Source organism: Cephus cinctus, unplaced genomic scaffold (assembly GCF_000341935.2).
Source record: "Cephus cinctus unplaced genomic scaffold, Ccin1 Ccin1_scaffold1583, whole genome shotgun sequence".
Classification (NCBI taxonomy): Eukaryota; Metazoa; Arthropoda; class Insecta; order Hymenoptera; family Cephidae; genus Cephus; species Cephus cinctus.
The window spans coordinates 55842-76930 of record NW_014333889.1 but is presented as its reverse complement, the minus strand read 5'-3'; the positions used below and the strand labels follow the sequence as shown (position 1 = coordinate 76930).

At 36.7% G+C, this 21089-nt stretch overlaps 1 protein-coding gene across 1 annotated transcript; it reads left to right on the top strand.

Moving 5' to 3' along the window:
* Window positions 1-125: 125 nt before the first annotated feature.
* On the top strand, window positions 126-21081 carry LOC107273379 (dynein heavy chain 10, axonemal). Its single transcript, XM_025090700.1, is given in 58 exon segments — window positions 126-679; window positions 753-831; window positions 946-1093; window positions 1261-1338; window positions 1599-1862; window positions 1992-2050; window positions 2111-2344; window positions 2475-2609; window positions 2689-3038; window positions 3115-3271; window positions 3353-3616; window positions 3673-3863; window positions 4220-4815; window positions 4873-5166; window positions 5227-5379; window positions 5479-5750; window positions 5815-5964; window positions 6021-6535; window positions 6615-6894; window positions 6979-7223; window positions 7310-7556; window positions 7628-7900; window positions 7981-8411; window positions 8909-9072; window positions 9133-9480; window positions 9540-9931; window positions 9992-10129; window positions 10189-10379; window positions 10444-10619; window positions 10687-10940; window positions 11009-11536; window positions 11609-11767; window positions 11825-12085; window positions 12172-12426; window positions 12508-12793; window positions 12875-13152; window positions 13219-13483; window positions 13562-13776; window positions 13856-14314; window positions 14376-14827; window positions 14897-15092; window positions 15175-15391; window positions 15475-15787; window positions 15868-16162; window positions 16235-16695; window positions 16776-17056; window positions 17113-17267; window positions 17341-18090; window positions 18187-18525; window positions 18590-18791; window positions 18856-18998; window positions 19068-19229; window positions 19292-19595; window positions 19826-20037; window positions 20102-20269; window positions 20332-20511; window positions 20593-20739; window positions 20801-21081. Coding segments are annotated over 58 exon segments (15012 nt in total). The 5' UTR covers window positions 126-575; the 3' UTR covers window positions 20948-21081.
* Window positions 21082-21089: the final 8 nt, after the last annotated feature.

Sequence of the window (21089 nt, the reverse complement as noted above, 5' to 3'; positions counted from 1 at the left end):
ATGTATTAAGATTTCATTAAACAATCCCTGTATGTTGTTATGTATTCTCACGGTTAAAAAAAAAGAAAATAATGCTTTGTAAAAAAAATATGAAACAGTGCTGTTCTTTTTATTTATAGACTTAAAATTTGTTTCGATAGTCCATTAAGAGACCTATGCGATTATCCATAAATTTTTTGTATTATTTTATAAAGAATTTATTAGGTTAAGAATATTTAGAGTATTGATCACAGGGGTTGTTATTCTTGCTACCCTTATTTGTTTGACAGGGTTTAATAGTTTATCTTGGCAACCAAGTTAGCCTGGCAACGTCAAGTCAATTCTTTTTTTGTAAGGTTCTTTAGATAAAACCAAGAACAGGTTTCAATCTATTGGCAGGTACGTTAGTTGACTAATTAGGGAATTAATTAAAGACTTATTGAACAGTATAGTGCTCGAATAAGAAATCAATTACTGAATAAGAAATGTGATATTTTAAAAATAACAATTCGTATTCAAAAAAGGGTTATAAAACATTATATCATTAACTGTTCAAAGATATTTTGACTTTGTAACGTTTAAGATAATAATTAAAAATGGAGGATTCGGTTCATGATTCTGAAAATATCGAAGAGGAACCAGAAGATGACGATGGTGTACGTAGTGACAGTCACAGGCCATCGTTGACACTAGATTATCGGTGCGTCTAATAAATCATGTTACTTAATCAATGAAATAATTAATACAACAAAAATATTCTTTTCATTTCCTAGAATAATGTGGATTCGAGAGAAAGTCCTGAAATTCCTGGGACTTCATGGACAGCATCGACTTTTTGACAACTTGATAAACGTATATACATAGATATTTTATTTACACTTGACTGTGGCTCTCTGATAAACTTTTCAAAATATTACTTATCTTTGAAATTTCTCCTTGTATCTTTCGAAATTTTCGTCTTAACAGGACAATCATCGCTACTTTGAGGATAAGTTACTGAACTTGTTGGTTTTGGATCTTTACGGCATAGTCGATCTTGAAAAGAAGCAGGTCTTCTTTTACAAGACTTATCACAGTGAAGTTATTCAGGAAGAAATTGCAGTTTGGGAAGAGAGTGAGTATTACGTTTCTTTTTGTCGTACATAGCAAATATTAAGTGACATAAACGGAAATGTTAATGTTGGCGATGAAATAATGAAGAATGAATGACGAGCGCTACCGATAAAAATAAATTTTCATTACTTATTAAATCAATGATATTAATAATAAAATAAAACACAGGCCAACGTACAAAAATCACAGCAGTCACAGCCTTCGCATCCAAAGTCAAGTCACAACGGTTGACCAAGAGCGCACCTGGTAAATGGGAAAGAAAGAGAAAATTATTTTTGAAAAAAATCTTTGATTTATCACGTTTGAAAAAAAAATGGTTAATAGATTTCGCACAGGATGAACGATATGTTTTGAAAGAGACATACATTAAATATCTTACACAACGCACCAATTTCATGATTGATAATATTTTATTAATAATTCACAAATGCACCTTATCTTACGTAAAATGTGACAACACAGTCACAAGTATTTACGCGACTGATTATTTTAAAAAATTTTATCAGGAAAGGTCGAAAAAGTGGTCGAAGAAGAGAAAAAAGAGAAGAAGCCAAAGAAAGGGAAAAAGGGAAAAGGGAAATTGGAGAAGCGCGACGGTAGCGTCAGTACAGGCATTACGAATACAATGAGTTCAACAATGGCTCTCTCGACTAGTCAAATATCATCTTCGAGAGAAATTAGCGAGAGATTCGACGATGACGAGGAAGAGGAAGATGGGGGCGAGGAGTCTTTAACGGAAACGAAGAAAAAGACGAAGAGCACGGTATCCTGTAAGAGACACTGAAGCAATTTTTATTCTAATTAAGGTCACCACGAGTAATGATTACTGATCGAAATGATGCATGAATTTTTCGTAGTTAGAAAATAATTATAGTAGTAAATTATTCTTTCTTTTAAAGTGGGCTCAATGCCTTTTGTCCCCCCACCGGGCGAAGAGGACAAATACATTCTTACCAAGGTAAAGGAAAAAATATTTAAAAAAATTAATACATGTTATCATCTGTTAATTATTTATTAGAAAATGGTCGACCGTGTTATACAAGTGGCAGATCTTCATATGATATGTGGTGCCCTTGACGGAAACAGGACAGACTTGCAGAATGTCAATCTAGTGTACTTCTTAAGATCTAGTGACGAAGGAATACCACCATTCGACACGTACCAGGAATGCCATGCAGAAATTACAGACTATTTGATGGTAGGATCCATAAATGGAAAATTTCTGTCTTCCTTCAACAAGATGCTTACGCAAGTAAGTGTGGTCAAGATGGGTTAACTATTTAATTACAAATTTTTATTTTCTATTAAAATTTAATACCTACTACTGTAGCGTGTTCGTGTGCGAAAATGATATTTTGCTGTTCTATCACTTTTTTTTTTAGGTCTTCAAACCTCTCGTGGAAAGACAATTCAGAGAGCCTGCAGGTGAACTACAAGATGTGAAAAATGAAAATTTAAAACTTGAGTTATCGATCGACAGCGAAATGAGAAAGAGCAGAAGCAGACAAACCAGTTCGGTAAATTCTCAGGACGATACTGAAGATATTTATGTTAGTCGAATTGATAATTGTTAATCAATTATGCCCTGTTGATCAGACTGCAGCGTTCACAAAGCCTTCCGTTTATCGTCGCATGTCGATGGTTATTAAGAGAAAGACAATGGACGTTGATAAACTAGCGAGGGAAACGTCAGAACAGTCGAAGGAGAAGATCAAAGAGAAGGAACGGAAGAAAAGTGACAAATTAAAGAGACAGATTTCGGCCATTGGTAGAAAGCTCAGCATGAATAAGAAAATTAATGAGCACAAGGGTAGCTCTGTATCGGAACCAAAATCTATGTCTAATATTAATATGAAACGTTTGGAAGCCCAATCAGAAGTGGAATTGGATCCAACTAAAAGTGACATTTTGGAGTTTCTCTTTAAATTAACCGCCAGCGTTGAGTGGTTTGTTTACAGATGTTAAAATTATTATTATCATATAGAAATTATATTTTTCGTAACTGTGTAAATGGATTTTTAGGACCTTGGAGCATACCGAAGGTGATATTTTACTAGTTATACCTAAAATTCCTGAACTTTTTGATCCACAAGTAACAGATGAGATGATCTGTGCTAATGAAAAGGCAATACAGGAATTGGAAGACGTTGTCATATCCTGGGGAAAGCATATTCAAAAGGTATAATTCAAGTCTTAAAAAAAAAAAAAATTAACGTGGAAATGTATAACTTTCTTCTGCAATAATAATATTTTGATGCAGATTGTGGAATCTTATACAAATAAGGTAACGCATGGCAAAGGACCTATCGATGAATACGATTATTGGCATGATCGAGAAACTGGATTATCGATATTGGTGGAACAATTGAAAACCTCCACAGTCAAGAGGATACTCTCAGTTTTGAATAAAGCTCAGTCAGTGATCGCTTCCGATTTTGCGTTTTTCCAAAATGAACTTCAAAGGCATTACATCGAAGCCAGGGACAATAATAAATTTCTGTATACCATGTTGAGGTACTTCAAGGTAAGTGATGTCTTTTCAAAAATTAAACTTGAATTAATTTAGATTTTTTTAAACAGCTCATTACGGAATCGGATGCATTTAAAACAATTACTGAAATTATACCGCCGTTAATGACAGACATTAAAATGATCTGGGTACTTTCTAAATATTATGGTAACGAAGAGAAAATGGTACCATTCTTAGAAAGGATATCTTGGCAGCTCTGTCAAAATGTCACTAAGAATTTGGCAGTTAACACCCTCTTCACGTACGGTATTATAAATATATATACATACATGTATAGATGTTCTAGATATTCTATTCTATATATATATAGAAAATTGTGATCACTCCCAGACAGCAGAAATTACGAAGATGTCGATAAGACGTCTTCAAAAAGTCTCAGGTTCCGTTTCTTGATATCTTATAGACAATTCATGTCTGAGAAAGACGTATTTTTAACACGAGAAATCTACAAGATTCTGAGAATACGTCTTATCGACATTTTCGTAATTTGTGCTCTTTTTGGTGCAATTGAAAAAAATCTTTATTGAAAATTATCTAAATCCTGCCACAATCTTCAGTTCCTGTTTTGCGTTACGGTTGATAAATATGTATATTCAGGAACCCTCTGAACATTGTGATACACAAAACAGAGGATGCGCATAAGATGATGAGGAGTTGGAAGATCGCTTACCTCCAGACCAGACAGAGTATAGAGACTTCTGGAAAAGGAACAAGATGGGAATTCGATCAGCGAAGACTGTTTAAAGAGACTGAGTATATAGCTGGAGTCTGCGATGACTTAAATAAGATTGGCAGTGTCCTTCAAGACTTTTACAACATCTTCGGAGCTGAGCTGAAGTCTATCATAAATGATCCTTCGCAAATAGATGCTGTGATCAAGAGAGTAGCTAAACTGGTTGTACCAATTCAGAAAGCTGACTTCAATGTCTTCACTCAATTCAACAAAGAGAACTGGGAAGCCATGATGACCTGGTTCTATGCTGAGGTGACTTTTCTGGAAAATGAAGCGAAATTCTTCATCGATGAATGCTTCACTGTATTAATCAGTGCAGAAGACGCTCTGGAGATGCTGATAAAATTTAAAAATCTCAAAACCAGAGCTGCTATTCAGGAACAGCTGTTGAAGAAGTTTGATGTCATTATGCAACAGTTCAGCAAGGAAATTGGGATAGTAGAGAATATATTTAATAGAGGTATTTTCATAATTTGTACAATATATTTACTCAGATTTTTACTAAAGTATGTTTCAGGAAAACGAAATCCACCATTGCTACGGTACCATCCTCCTGTTGCTGGTGCTATTTTTTGGGAGAGACAATTATTTCACAGGCTAAAGGGACCTGTACTTATATTTCAAAATGTTAATGAGCTTAAACGCAGTGAACTGAAGCTTCTGGCTTTTGAACAGTATTTGTCGATAGCCAGGCAATTGAAAAATTTTGAAGACACAAAGTTTAAGGTCTGGGTCGATAAAGCACTATCCACTGTTGCATGTACCATGAAGAAAAGTATACTCAAGACGGTTGTATATGACCGAAAAAAAGGCAGGTGTTATATTTAAATGTGTTTAAACCCCTAATTGAAGTTTTATTAATTTTCCACAGTTGATCAAGTTCATAAACGAGCACAAGCCAAAGTGTATCTGGAACTTCGAAAAACCAGAAGTGGAACTATGTTGCAATTAAATGATGGATACCAAACAACTCCTCCAGGTTCTAGTCAAAAGACGGAAGTTATTATATCCAAACAAAGTCTTGGTAGGTTTTTGAAAAAAAAAAATAAATTTCATTAAAATATCTTCAAAGTTTCTAGACATCTTTATGAATGTAGGATTTTTTGTTCTATCCACCTCTCAGACACAACTGGTTCTGGTTCAGTTACTCCAAAAATCATGAACACGGTATTACCGTCCAAAATTCATGCGAAACCAGGAGCAAAGTTGGATAAAATAATAGGTTCTGGAAATAAAGATCAAAGGCCATCATCTGTGTCTGTTACTAGTGAAAATTCGCCAGGATTAGGACAAAATTTAACATGGAAGGAGGAGATGCAGGATACAATTTTGGTAGAACATCAACTTCGTTTTGCAGTGAATTTCAAATGGGAAATTTTCGAAATTATTCGAGAGGTAATAAAAAAAAAAAAAATTATTCAACCACAATCCACTTCTTAAATAAATTGAAATAATACAGGCGGAACTTCTGGAACAACTGGGTTTTGAGTTACCAGATGCAATACGAGACGTGGGAATACAAAAAGATCGTCTTCAACATGACATTGAAATAATTGAAGAAATGATTAACCAATACAATATTATTATAGATGACCTTGATGGTGCAGATGTAAGAGAAAAAAAGTCATTATCGATTTAATTCTAAGTCCTTGAACGCACTTTTAGATTTTACTGTTGAAGAATACCTTGTTGAATATTGAAAAACATATAAAACCTGGAATTACGCGGTTCAATTGGTACTCCTTAGGAATTGTTGAATATGCCACAAATTGTGGAAAGCTATTAAAGAGTCTCGTTTCAATGGTCGTTCAAGTTGAACAGTTGAAGAATGACCTAAACAATCGTATTGAAGCTGATCTAGAGTCTTTCAACTTGTTCACAAGCACGGAGGATCCAAATGATCCACTTTACACATTTAGTGGATGCAAGGTAACATATTACTAAAAATAATTTCATAAATCATTAGATTAATAATTTTTTTGCAACGTTAAGACTTTTTTCCTGGACGTTGAATCCAAGAGAAATGAGTTGGTCTGTGCCATGTTAAAATCTTATCAATCCGCCAGTCCAATGTTAATAAAACTGGAGAACCTCGTGGAGGGAACATCAACCGGAATGGCTTCATCAATGCTGGCGTATTATGAAGAATATGAACAAAAAATCTTCACAGCTTTCATAACGTGAGTCACTATGGTTTCCTAGTGATATATTTCCGCGTTCAAATATTCTTTTCTGTATATTTAATTTCATGACTTGTAGGTGCTTTGTGAGAAATCTGGAAGTTCTGAACAAGATGCTTTCAGGCAACAAAGCTGTGTTTCAGGTGGATGCTGTTTTGGTAACCTCTGAAGTTGTACTACGACCATCTCCTAATGAAATCTATACAATCATTTTGCACGACGTTAAAGATCTTTTAGAACGGATGAAAGTGTTTCCAAGATGGATGACAAATACGTGCTTAGAATGCAAGCCAATAAAACGTGAGCAAACAGAGGAACATGCAACATTCAGTTTCTTCGAGGACATCATGAGCATTCAGGCGAGTAAAAAATATTTTTTTTCCAAAATAACAGGGTTACAAAATAGCATATAACGATTCAATATATTGTATCGAAACTTTCAGATAGTCAATGATCTCATCATCACTGTCCAAGACACAACGCACAGATTGGCGATAGACTGCTGGCGATATTTATACAAATGGAAAAAGTATGGCAACCTTTGGTGTTTCGATAAGACTCAATATTGCGAAAAATTCGCTGCGAAAAATCCAACGCTCTTACAATTTGATGAAAAATTTGCTTTCTATGATGCAATAATTGAGCAAGTTCAGGAGATGAAACCATATCATGACATCTGTAGTGTCCGGCGAGTACAAAGCAATTTTGTTATACAATCATGCAAATTCATATTTAAAAAAATATCATTCAAAATATCATTTTCAATATGAGCAGAGTGAACCTGACACCATTGCTTCAGGGGATTCAGGAGCATGCCAACGAATGGAAGCAGATATTAGGTAGCTACCTCCTGGTTAATACGTTACTGTCAATGGAGGAACTCGAGACGAAGATCAAGGAATTTAGGAACGACGTGGAGCTCGTCATCAGTGGCCTCGATAGATTTAAATTGGTGATGCAGACTATAGCCGATGTCAAAAAAATGGCTATCCAGGCGGAAGTACAATATTCTCTATACCAGGTTAATATTATTCATCAAATTCTTTTAGTCTGCTGGCTACTGTTCATTCTAGAACTTTTTCTTTTTCGTAGGAAATCTTCAGGACACTTCAAATACATTCTATAGAGTTCTACAAAGAGGATGAACAGAGGGCCTATAAACTGGAGCACGATTGGAACTCCCTGTACATGGGGGCACTTTACAGAGCCACTACTTTAGAGAGTACCAAGTACCGTTTCTGCGAGATGACCAAAGAACAGATTACTGACTTCAGTCATGAGTTTCATGAGTTTGCCGAAGATTTTGAGATGAATGGTCCAGGTAGTGTTGGTAACGATCTGGATGCTGGACTGAAGAAAATGGATGTGAGAATCTTTAAAATACAGTTTTACCGACTGGTTGCCTATACTTTTAGTTTCTAATGTCTGATCTGGTTGTTTGATAGGAATATGGAAAGCTTCTGGATAAAATGGAAGCAACCAGACAAGATCTTGTTAATGCAGAAATTCTTTTTGATCTGCCACCTGCCGACTATTCGATTCTCTTGAAAGTGAAAAAGGATTACGAAGGCATGGAGATGCTGTATAAATTGTATAAAATGCAACGAAGTGCTAGAGATGTTTGGGCTAAGACACTTTGGGCCAACTTAAATCCGCAACAGTTGATCGATGGGATGGAACAGTTCATTAAGGAGTTTAGAAAGCTACCCAAAGCTGTCAGGACGCTGAGCGTCGGTCAAGCCCTTGACTCCATTATGAAGAGCTTCAAGAATTCGGTTCCGCTGTTTGTGGAATTGAAGAACGAAGCTATGAGGGAACGTCACTGGATGGAACTCATGGACAAGACTGGAAAACACTTTGATATGTCCCCGAACAGGTTCGGGAATTAGTTAAATGATTTTAACAGTGACTTATTAGTGATAAAAACGTGAAACCGATAGTCGATGTGGGAAATAGAACATTTATCTAGGGACTTTATGTAGTTTTTAAGCAGACGTATCGATTTTCCTATGTAACATTTTCTGTCTATCTTTATCTAGTGACATATATTAGTCCTTGCAAAACCAATTTCTTTTCTGAATCCTCCGAGGATAAGCAGTATTACATTGAAAGATATGAAAAATGCTGTGTATTCTATAGGAGGAGGAAGATTTTTTTTTAATATTTTTTTTTAGAAATATTTGCCTTTCTAGAAATTGAAAAGACATTCAGTAACCGTTAAACGATATAAACATTATTTTTCTAATACTTTAACGTGAACTTTGTGCTGCGTAAAAAACAACAAAAATAATGGAGGGGTGAGAATTTACCAGTAAATTCTTTTTCACTAATCGTCCCAAAACCCAAAATTACCTGCCATTTATCCTTAACAAGGTTTACACTGGAGAATATGTTTGCTATGGACCTAGCACAGTATCAGGACATCGCAGAGTCTATTGTAGTCAATGCTGTGAAGGAATTGGCAATCGAGAAAGCAGTGAAAGAAATAGCAGAAGTATGGAAAACCATGGAATTAACAGTTGTGAAACATTTCAAAGGTACGGCGTCTATTTACCTATTAGAATTTAAAAATCAAATTACAGACATTATAATTTCAGGAAGCGAAGACCGTGGCTTCATCTTAGGCCCCGTCGATGAACTCAATCAGGTCCTAGAAGATAACATGATGAATCTACAAAGTATGTCAGCGTCCCAATTTATTGGGCCGTTTCTGAGCACAGTACAAAAATGGGAAAAGGCTATGCAAACAATATCCGAGGTGATCGAAGCTTGGATGGAACTTCAAAGGAAGTGGCTCTACCTGGAGGGCATCTTCGTGGGAGGCGATATTAGAGCCCAGCTACCAGAAGAAGCCAGAAAGTTTGATGATATTGATAAAATCTTCAAGAAGACCATGATGGACACGTCTAAGCGACTTAATGTTTTAGAATGCTGTACAGTTTTGGGTATGTTTTATAAATATTTCTTCGGTTTTGGGTCTTACAGTTCGCTGTATTATCATCAGGTCGAAAGGAGGAATTCGAAAGTCTCAGTGCAGGCCTGGACAAATGCCAGAAATCTCTAACAGAATACTTAAACAACAAAAGAGCGATATTTCCAAGATTTAATTTCATTAGTGATGAGGAACTCCTTGGAATTCTGGGAAGTACCGATCCAGCAGCTATACAAGAACATATTGGGAAAATGTTCGACAACCTAGATAAATTCAGACTTGGTCCTGATAATCAGGACAGGATTGTAGCCTCGGCTTTTATATCGTATGAGCGTGAAATCATGGAATTTCGCAACCCTGTCCTTACCGAAGGTAAAATTGAAGAATGGATGGTACTTGCGTTGGCAGAAATGCGAAAGTCGAACAGATATTTGACAAAAAAGGCAGTTTATGATTATGGAAAAGTAAGAGTCATTGTTGGTATCGCATACTCCTTACATTTATTGTAGAAAAAAATATTTTAGGTCCGGAGACCAAGGACCGAGTGGATGTTAGACTTTCAGGGGATGATGGTCCTGGCAGCTAATCAAATTTGGTGGACTGCTGAAGTGGAGAACGTTTTCAAAAAAATATCTCAAGGAAAAAAACGAGCTATGAAAGAGGTAAGCAATATCACCCTATTATTCCGTATGGTGCCACTTATGAACAATTATGTCTATAGTATTTACAACAACTGAACAACCAATTGGATGAAGTTGTTACCTTGATGGGTGGCGATACACTTTCTAATAACGATAGAAAAAAATTAGATACTGTTTTAACAATAGATGTTCACATTAGAGATATTATTGATGGATTTGTCCGAGACAGTATAATGGACGCCATGGAATTTGATTGGGAGAGTCAGCTGAGGTAAATTCTAGTATTTTGAAAAAATGACAGATTAAAAATAATTATTTTCAAATCATCCATATAGATTCTATTGGGTCCATGACCTAGACAATGTTTGGATGAATCAGTGTACAGGCACTTTCGAGTATGGATATGAGTACATGGGACTCAATGGACGTCTAGTTGTAACACCATTGACAGATAGAATTTATCTTACTATAACCCAAGCACTGTCTATGCACTTGGGTGGTGCACCTGCAGGTGAGTTAATATTTTGAAAATCCCCAATTATATGAACACCCCTGATGTAATTAATCTATTTTATTAGGCCCTGCTGGTACTGGGAAAACTGAGACTACGAAGGATCTAGCAAAAGCTCTAGGACTTCTTTGTGTTGTGACAAATTGTGGAGAAGGAATGGATTACGTAGCCATTGGTAAAACACTTAGTGGTCTTGCCCAATGTGGTGCCTGGGGTTGCTTCGATGAGTTCAACAGAATTGACATATCAGTCCTCTCCGTAATCTCCACTCAACTTCAGACTATAAGATCAGCATTGCAATTGAAAGCCAAGAGATTCATGGTACAAAAGTTGTTTTATTAATGAGTGAGATTTAATTTTAAATTTCATAATATTCCGATTTATTGTAGTTCGAAGGACAAGATTTAGTCATGGACAGTAAGGTTGGCATATTCATCACCATGAATCCAGGATATGCAGGAAGGACCGAACTTCCGGAATCTGTGAAGGCACTCTTCAGGCCAGTAGTGTGCATAGTACCTGACAACGAGATGATCTGCCTGATCAAATTATTCAGCGCCGGTTTCCTCACTGCCAAAATCCTGGCTAAGAAGATGACTGTCTTGTATATCTTAGCGCGAGAGCAGCTTAGCAAGCAGACGCATTATGACTTTGGTCTTAGAGCACTGAAGTCTGTTTTAAATATGGCTGGTCAGCTGAAGAGAACTTCCAGTGACCTTCCTGAGAACGTAGTGCTGATGAGAGCCTTGAGGGATATGAATCTACCGAAATTCATATTCGACGACGTACCTCTCTTCCTGGGACTCATCAAGGATCTCTTTCCTGGCCTAGATTGTCCCCGGGTTGGCTATCCAAACTTTAATGATGCTGTGGAGAAGATGCTCCGGCAGCACGATTACATTGTTTTACCTGATCAGGTAAGAGTTAGTTTGAACAAAGTATTAATTTTAAAGCATAAGCATAAATTAACGCTATACTTTATTCGACAGGTTGACAAAGTTATTCAACTATATGAAATCATGATGACAAGACACTCAACAATGATTGTGGGACCAACAGGCGGAGGCAAAACGGTTGTTATTGAAACGCTGTGCAGGGCTCAAACTTATCTGGACAACCCAACAAAACTTTACATCATGAATCCCAAGGTAAATATCGATATAGAATATTGAGAATTTCTTGAAAATATGGATTTTTTTAAAAAGGCCTGTACGGTGGTGGAACTTTATGGTATACTGGATCCCTTAACTCGTGATTGGACTGATGGTCTCTTGAGTAATATTTTTCGTGAGATCAATAGGCCTTTGGAATCTGGCAAACAGGAAAGGAAATATATTTTATTTGACGGGGATGTCGATGCCTTGTGGATTGAAAATATGAATTCTGTAATGGATGACAATAAATTGTTAACACTGGCCAATCAAGAGCGGATCAAGATGCAGAATCATTGTAGTTTATTGTTCGAGGTTACAAATATTCCAAATTCTTGTTCTACTATTTAAATAATTAGTGCAATGTAATAGCCATTACATGCGTCTTAATGCGTACGCAGGTTGGTGATTTACAATATGCTTCACCAGCTACAGTATCTAGAGCTGGTATGGTTTATGTAGATCCAAAGAATCTAGGCTATCAACCATATATGGACAAATGGATTCGAAGCAGATGCAAATCGGAGCATGAATTCTTTAATGGAATGTGTGAAAAATATGTAAATACCACGTTAAAACTCATTATTGACGGAATGTTAGGTCTTCAGCAAGTTAAGCCATTGAAAATGATTATTCCTCAAACTGGTCTCAATATGGTAACCAATAGACATTAAGAATCACTCATAAACAAAGCAACAAATTAAATAAGTAAATATAAAAATATTAATATCAACCAGGTTGTTCAACTCTGTCACATGGTAGACGCCCTCTATCCTAGTCGACCAGAAGATGAACCTCCTCAGAGACAACTTGGAGAATTACCAAATCATGAAGAAGAAGCATTTTGGGCTGAAAAATTGGCCAACAGGGATGAAGTTTTGGAGGCCGTTTATATACAAGCTTGTTATTGTTCACTGGGTGCAGCCTTAGTAGTGGAAGCCAGGAATGAATTTGATGAATTCATGAAGAAGACCTCAGGATTGATGATGGTGGAGGATACTCCAGAAAAACCAGCAACAACCAGTATAAGCAAATGATAATACAAAACTCATTACTCATCAATTATTTAATTGAAACTGTAATGATTTCTATTTATCAATCCAGGATATATTCCTATAACTTATCGTTCCCTGTATGACTACGTTCTGGAGGTCGATAAAAAAATTTGGACACCCTGGAAGTTTTTGGTACCATCTTATATACATGACAGATCCAAGAACTTCAGTGAGATTCTAGTACCTACGATTGATACACTAAGAACAATGTGGTTCGTTAAACTAATGAATGATATGAAAAAACCTGTGCTACTTGTCGGTGAGACAGGAACATCGAAAACAGCAATAATACAAGATTTTCTTAGAAGTCTTGATCAGAATAAATATGTGAGTCTCAAGATTACACATTACTTCTTCAAGAACTAGGAAAATCATTACTGTTGTGTCTTGCAGAATCAACTGTTAATCAATTTCTCATCGAGAACTACGTCAATGGACGTACAGAGAAATATTGAATCAGCCGTTGAAAAAAGAACCAAGGACATTTTTGGTCCACCTCCTGGAAAAAAGCTTATTATCTTTATAGACGACATGAATATGCCACTAGTCGATACTTATGGTACTCAACAACCTATTGCGCTATTGAAACTGCTACTAGAGCGTAATGGATTCTATGATCGTGGGAAGGATCTTAACTGGAAGCAAATGAGAGATATTTGTAAATAATTTATTACTCTGGAGAATAAATGTTTTACGAGCTATCTATTAATATAACGGTATCGAATTAATGTTTCAGGCTACTTGGCAGCCATGGGAAAAGCTGGTGGTGGAAGAAACGAAATGGATCCTAGATTTGTCTCCATATTTTCTGTCTACAACGTTACGTTTCCATCTGAAATAACCCTGAAGTACATCTACACGAGTATCCTAAAGGGACATCTGGAAATATTTCCCGAGGAAGTTCAAGAATTAGTGGATGATATCATTCAAATCACCTTAGATCTTTACAAGGTATTTCAATCCTTCATCTCTCGTTTGTGCTTTAATTTCAAAGATCTTGAATGATTTGTATTTTTAAAAATGTCAATAGTGTGCCACCACGGAATTACCCCCAACACCATCGAAATTTCACTACGTCTTCAACATGCGTGATCTGTCGCGCATAACTGCTGGTCTTCTGCAAAGTCATCAGAGCTACTTTCCAATGGTCCAACAATTTTCACGACTATGGAGGAATGAGTTCACTCGAGTGATCTGTGATCGCCTTATCACTGCAGAAGTAACTCGGACGATGAATAAATGAGAGAACTTCTCAAAAGAAATCTAAAATCTATAAAACCAATGTTTATTATTGCAGGACAAGGAGATTATGAAGTCTCACCTGGAGGCAAAGATAGAAAGCTTATACGAAGACAATCCTGAAGTCATTGACTACGTATTACGTGATCCTCTACTCTTTGGAGACTACAGAAATGCCTGTAACGAAGAGGAACCTCGATACTATGAAGATCTTCTCGATTACGAAGCCGTCTACAGTCTCTTCATGGAGGTCCGTCAATGAAATCAATTTAAATCATTAACGAAAAATTAAAAACTACATATTTTAATAGATCCTAGAAGAATACAACGAGAGGAACATGAAAATCAATATGGTCCTATTCAACGATGCTCTGGAGCATTTGACCAGGGTGCATCGTGCTCTGAGAATGCACCGGGGTCACGTGTTGGTAGTTGGTATTGGTGGTAGCGGAAAACAAAGCGTAATTCGTTTAGCCGCATTTGCTGCCAACTGTGAAACATTTGAGATTACCTTAACAAGAGGTTACAATGAGTCTAGCTTCCGGGAGGATGCAAAGAAGCTGTTCAATATGGTTGGAGTCGAGGACAAGAGGATCGTCTTCTTGTTCACGGCTTCTCACGTTGCAGATGAAAGTTTTTTGGAATTAGTCAACAATATGTTGATGACAGGCGTTGTACCAGCGCTCTTCTCTGACGAGGAGAAAGATGCTGTTATAAATACTTGTAGAAACAGAGCCAAGGAAGCTGGTTATGGTATCACTAAGTATGTACTTGATTTCGTGAAGTAGTGATATAAATGATCGTTTAAATATATACTTTTTGTATGTTTCAGAGAAAACGTTTGGTCTTATTTCGTTAAGACAAGCATTGGGAACATGCGTATCGCGCTATCTATGAGTCCCGCTGGTGATATACTCAGATCACGATGCAGAAGTTATCCAGGGCTGGTTAACAGTACTACTATAGACTGGATGTTCCCTTGGCCTGAACAAGCTCTGTTTGCTGTTGCCAATGTTATTCTTAGAGATGTATGAATACTTTATTGGGGGACAATTTCCCTTTTTGCAATTGAAGCGATGGTCTTGTTTTAACAATCGTTGTGTCTATCAGAATCAAAATATTCCTGAAGTCCATAGAGAAGCCATTGTGCAGCACGTAGTGCACGTGCACGTTTCTATTGGGGAGTATACGTCAGATTTTCTAATTAAACTAAGGAGGAGGAACTACGTCACTCCCAAACACTACTTGGACTTCATCGACACATATCTGAACCTCTTGGTGGAGAAGAAAGAATATATAGAGTCCCAATGCGAAAGACTCTCAGGAGGTATAGTCCGGATGGTACCTTTCGTGGAAATTATAAAATTAACGGAATACAATTAACTGAACCAATAATTTTAATCTATTCAGGTCTTACAAAGATAGCCGAAGCTTCAGAAACACTTAAAGATCTGAATGCCATCCTGGCTGTTCAGAGAGTTAAAGTATCGGAACAAACCAAAAACTGTGAGCTATTGTTAACGTCAATAGGCGAAAGTACAGATATTGCAATGGAAAAGAAGGAGATGAGCATGGAAAAGAGAAAAGAAATTGAGGAACAGAACAAGATTATTGCCAAGGAAGAGGCTGAAGCTAAGGATGCACTTGCTGATGCTCAACCGGCCTTAGAAATGGCTAGATTAGCTCTGAGTGACTTGGAAAAATCAGATATCACTGAAATAAGGTCTGTATATCATATTTTGAACAATTATATTTCAATGGTGAATTAGAAAATTTAATCACAATTTGTATTCTTATCAACAGATCATTTGCCACGCCACCGGAACCTGTGCAGATTGTCTGTGAATGTATAGCTATAATCAGAGGCGCCAAGGAAATATCCTGGAAGAGTGCCAAGGGGATGATGAGCGATCCCAGTTTTCTGAGGTTACTTCAGGAGATGAACTGCGACCTGATAACATTGAAGCAGCAGCAGATGGTCAAAGCCCATTTGAAGAAATCAAATAAACTTGAACAGATGAAAACCATCAGTAGGGCAGGATACGGACTTTATAAATTCGTGCTTGCTGTTCTGGATTACTGTGCCGTCTATAGAGAAGTACGGGATTACAACTTATCTTTTCCTGACATTCAATTGTCCATTGCAATCTCTGTCATTCGATTGGCTTAGGTGAAGCCGAAGATAGATAAAGTTCAGGCTTTGGAGGCTGAAGCAGAACGCGCGAAAAAGGCACTGGAGAAAGAAGAACATGAGTTACATCGTATAGAGAAGCAATTAGCTGAGTTAAATGCAAAATATGACGTTGCCATGTCTGAGAGACAAAGATTACAAGAAGAAACTGACATCCTTCAGAGAAGATTGATTGCAGCTGATAAACTGATTGGCGGATTATCGTCTGAGAATACGCGCTGGCAAAAGGACCTTGAAAATCTTCACGAAGAAATGGAAAAGATCATTGGAAATTGTCTTCTTTCTGCTGGCTTTCTTTCTTACGATGGACCATTCTCTTACGAATTTCGTATAGAAATGATCTATAATGATTGGCAGAACAGTATACTTAAAAGGCAGATTCCACTTAGTCAACCATATAAATTAGAGACACAATTAAGTAATGATGTGGAGATCAGTGGGTGAGTACTTTTTATACGAGGAACAGAAAATTCTTTAGGACATAAGTAACTAAAGTTGTTAATAATTTTTTTAATTCTAGGTGGAATTCAGAAGGTCTACCACCAGATGAATTGTCAGTACAAAATGGAATTCTCACTATGAGAGCTTCAAGATTTCCACTGTGCATTGATCCTCAGCAACAAGCTTTAAATTGGATAAAGAAACGAGAAGCTAAGAAGAATCTGAAGATCTTGACATTTAATGATCCCGATTTCATCAAGCAAGTTGAGATGGCCATTACGTATGGTTTTCCAGTACTCTTTCAGGATGTTGATTACATAGATCCTGTTCTGGATAACGTACTCGCAAAAAATATAAAAAGTATGTACGAGCGTTAGCTACGTTTATTATTTCTAATGTTTATTTTTTTATCCCAGCTGTGTCAGGTCGCACATTTGTGGTTTTGGGTGACAAGGAAGTCGATTACGATGAAAGATTTCGAATGTATTTAACAACCAAATTGTCCAATCCAATTTTCAATCCAGCTGTTTATGCCAAGGCGGCAGTTATAAACTATATGGTCACCTTAACAGTAAGTAATGTTTTCTTAATATTACAAAATACATGAAATGCTTTTCTAATGGTTGTCTAATCTTTATTTTCAGGGCCTGGAAGATCAACTGTTGTCCGTAGTAGTGAGAACAGAACGACCGGATGTTGAAGAACAACGGGAAAATTTGATTGCTGAAACGAGTGCCAACAAAAGTCTTCTTCAACAGCTCGAAGACAGTCTTTTACGTGAAATCGCAACAAATCAGGGTAATATGCTGGATAACATTGACTTGATTGAAACCCTGGAAAACACCAAGTCAAGTGCCAGTGAAGTCATGATGAAATTGCATCTAGCAGAACTGACAGCAGTTGATATCAATAAGTTGAGAGACGGTTATAGGCCAGCAGCAAAACGTGGTGCTATTCTGTTTTTCGTCCTGGCGGACATGGCCACTGTGAACACAATGTATCAATACTCCTTGATTAGCTACCTGGAGATATTCATTCACTCCCTGAAGAAGGCCTTGCCTGATCCCTCCTTAATGAAACGTCTTAAAAATATCATAACTATGTTGACCAAGAATATTTATGATTATGGTTGCACCGGAATATTCGAGAAACACAAACTCCTCTACTCTTTCCAAATATGCACCAGGATCGAGCAAAGCATAGGCAATGTGGATCAGACTCAATTGGATTTTTTCATCAAGGGTAACGTTTCCTTGGAGAAGGCACAGAAAGTCAATCCTGCGCGATGGCTTCCATCTAGTGGATGGGAAGACATTCTCAAGCTTTCCAATGATTTTTTGACGTTTGCCAAACTTCCTGATCTACTTCATAATGAAATTGAACTATGGAAGCAGGTTGGTTGACCAAAGCTATACAATTTATCAGTATAAAAAATGTACCACCATTTATATACTTCTATGTATATATTAATTTTATATATATATTTTTAGTGGTATGACATGGATTGTCCAGAATCTGAAGAATATCCCTGCGACTATTCGCAGAATCTACAACCTTTCGAGAAGCTGATGTTGATGCGCTGCTTCCGCGTTGATCGTGTTTATCGCGGTGTTGTTAATTACATCAGCGAAACAATGGGTGAAGAATTTATCACTCCACCTAATGTTAGCTTCGATGCCATCTACGAACAGAGTACACCCACCATGCCCGTTGTATTCATCCTGAGTCCTGGTTCAGACCCCACTTCAGAATTGATGAAGCTTGCCGAGCGATATGGTTGTGGAGGTGGGAAGTTCAGATACTTGTCGCTGGGTCAAGGTCAAGAAAAGGTAATAACATTAATATACATCGAATGAGAATTGATATCTTATCACTTTTTATATTATTATTTAGACTGCCATTGAACTGCTGGAAACTGCCGTTGCCAGGGGCCAGTGGCTTATGCTACAAAACTGTCATCTTTTGCTGGGCTTTATTAAGGAATTAGAAAAGAGATTAGAAAACATAGGAAAACCACATCCAGATTTTCGTCTGTGGTTAACCACAGACCCCACGCCTAGCTTCCCCATAGGAATACTTCAGCAATCACTAAAAGGTATGGAGAGTAGACTTGAAACTATTCTTCCTTTATTTTTCACCATGTTCAATTTCTTTTTTAGTTGTCACTGAACCTCCTAATGGACTGAAATTAAATCTACGTAATACGTACTTTAAAATGCGAGAACAAACACTGGAAAGTTGTTCGCATCCCATCTTTAAACATCTGATCTATGTTTTGGCTTTTTTCCATGCTGTGGTTCAGGTAAGTGAAGTCTAGGAACTTCGTTATAAAATTAATAATAACACTTGAAATATCTTATTTCTCTAACAGGAACGAAGGAAGTACGACAAAATTGGATGGAACATAAACTACGACTTCAACGAATCTGATTTCAATGTGTGCACTACTATTTTGGATACCTACTTAACCAAAGCTATGTCTATCAAAGAGACTAGAATACCTTGGAACAGTCTGAAATATTTGATAGGAGAAGTAAGTCTACGGAATGACAATAATTGTAACACGTGTTATGTATAACTTCTGAAATATTGAAGGTAATGTACGGCGGAAGAGTCATAGACAATTTTGATCGTCGTGTTGTCAAGATTTACATGGATGAATACTTTGGAGATTTCCTTTTTGATACTTTTCAACCGTTCCATTTTTATCATGATGATCACGTGGACTATGTGATACCAATGGAAGGTGACCGTGACTCTTATATCCAGTTCGTCGAGGAACTTCCTCTGGTGAACTCACCAGAAGTCTTTGGTCTTCATCCCAACGCTGAGATTGGTTATTTCACTAATGCGACTAAAGAGATGTGGACAAATCTTATTGAGTTGCAGCCACAAACGGGTAAGAATATAAATGAAAGTATTTTTTTTTTTCATAATGATACTAATTAAAGTAAAAATAAAGTACCCATAAGATTACTTCAACAATGCAAATAATTATAGCCTGCTTGGAAAAAGTCAGTAAGTTGTAAATATCCACTTAGGTTGAATTATATTATCTTTAAATTCATTGTTGTAGATCTGTGAAAACAAATCTTACAATTTTAAATTAACCGATAATTATATTCACAGCGGTAAGCGCTACGGGAATCAGCAGGGATGATTTTATCGATAACGTCGCCAAGGACGTCTTGGTAAAAATTCCACCAGTATATGACATGATTAAAGTCAAGAGAAATTTTGGGTTGGCTGTAACGCCGTCATCAATAGTTCTCTTTCAAGAATTGGAACGGTTTAACAAATTGATAAAAAGAATGGCAGTCACTCTCACGCAATTGAGAAAGGTAAATCAAATGTGAAGTACTAAACTTATTAATAGAATATATAATTGATTAAATATCCTACTAGGCCATTGCAGGTGAGATTGGAATGGATGCAGTACTTGACAACGTATCAGTGGCACTATACAATGGTGTTCTACCAAAGGAATGGTCAAAATTAGCACCGGACACCAGGAAAAACTTAGCTGGTTGGATGGATCATTTTGAGAAACGAATAGCGCAATACACTAACTGGGTAAGACTATGACTTCCAAATATTTTTCTAAATCCCATATCTATGGAAGATAATATTTTTAGTCAGGATGTAATGAACCAGTAGTTATCTGGTTATCTGGTTTGCATATACCAGAAACATATTTAGCTGCACTGGTACAGATGGCATGTCGCAAAAATAATTGGCCATTGGACCGCTCATTAACTTACACTGCAGTATCTAAGTATGCGAAAGCAGATGAAGTGGAGGAAAGACCTGATCAGGTAGATGATAATAAAACTACAAATCTCAAACTGTGTTAAATAACGAATACATTGTTCACATTTTATTTATCTATTCAACAGGGTTGTTACGTACAAGGATTATATTTAGAAGGTGCTCGATGGGATATGGAAGATCATTGTCTAAAACGTTCTTACTCAAAAATTCTTATAGAGGAATTACCAGTGCTGACAGTAATTCCCATAGAAGCTCACAGACTGAAACTTCAGGTAAGAGGTATATGTTTTTTTTACGGAATTATTTTGATTAATTTTTTATCTGGATTTGTAGAATACAATAAAGACTCCAGTATATACAACTTCCAATAGACGAAATGCTATGGGGGTTGGTTTAGTATTTGAAGCAGATCTTGGTACTATGGAACACATTTCATTGTGGGTACTTCAAGGAGTATGTCTAGCCTTAAATACGGATTAATTAGACAATAGAAAATGGTATCAGGTGTATTTATAAATATTTGCAATAGTGTGCCTCTCATATTTATTTGGAATGACAATGAATCGAGAGATAAGTTAGTGTATACGTTTATGTGAAGTAAATATAGAAGCGAGATACTGAT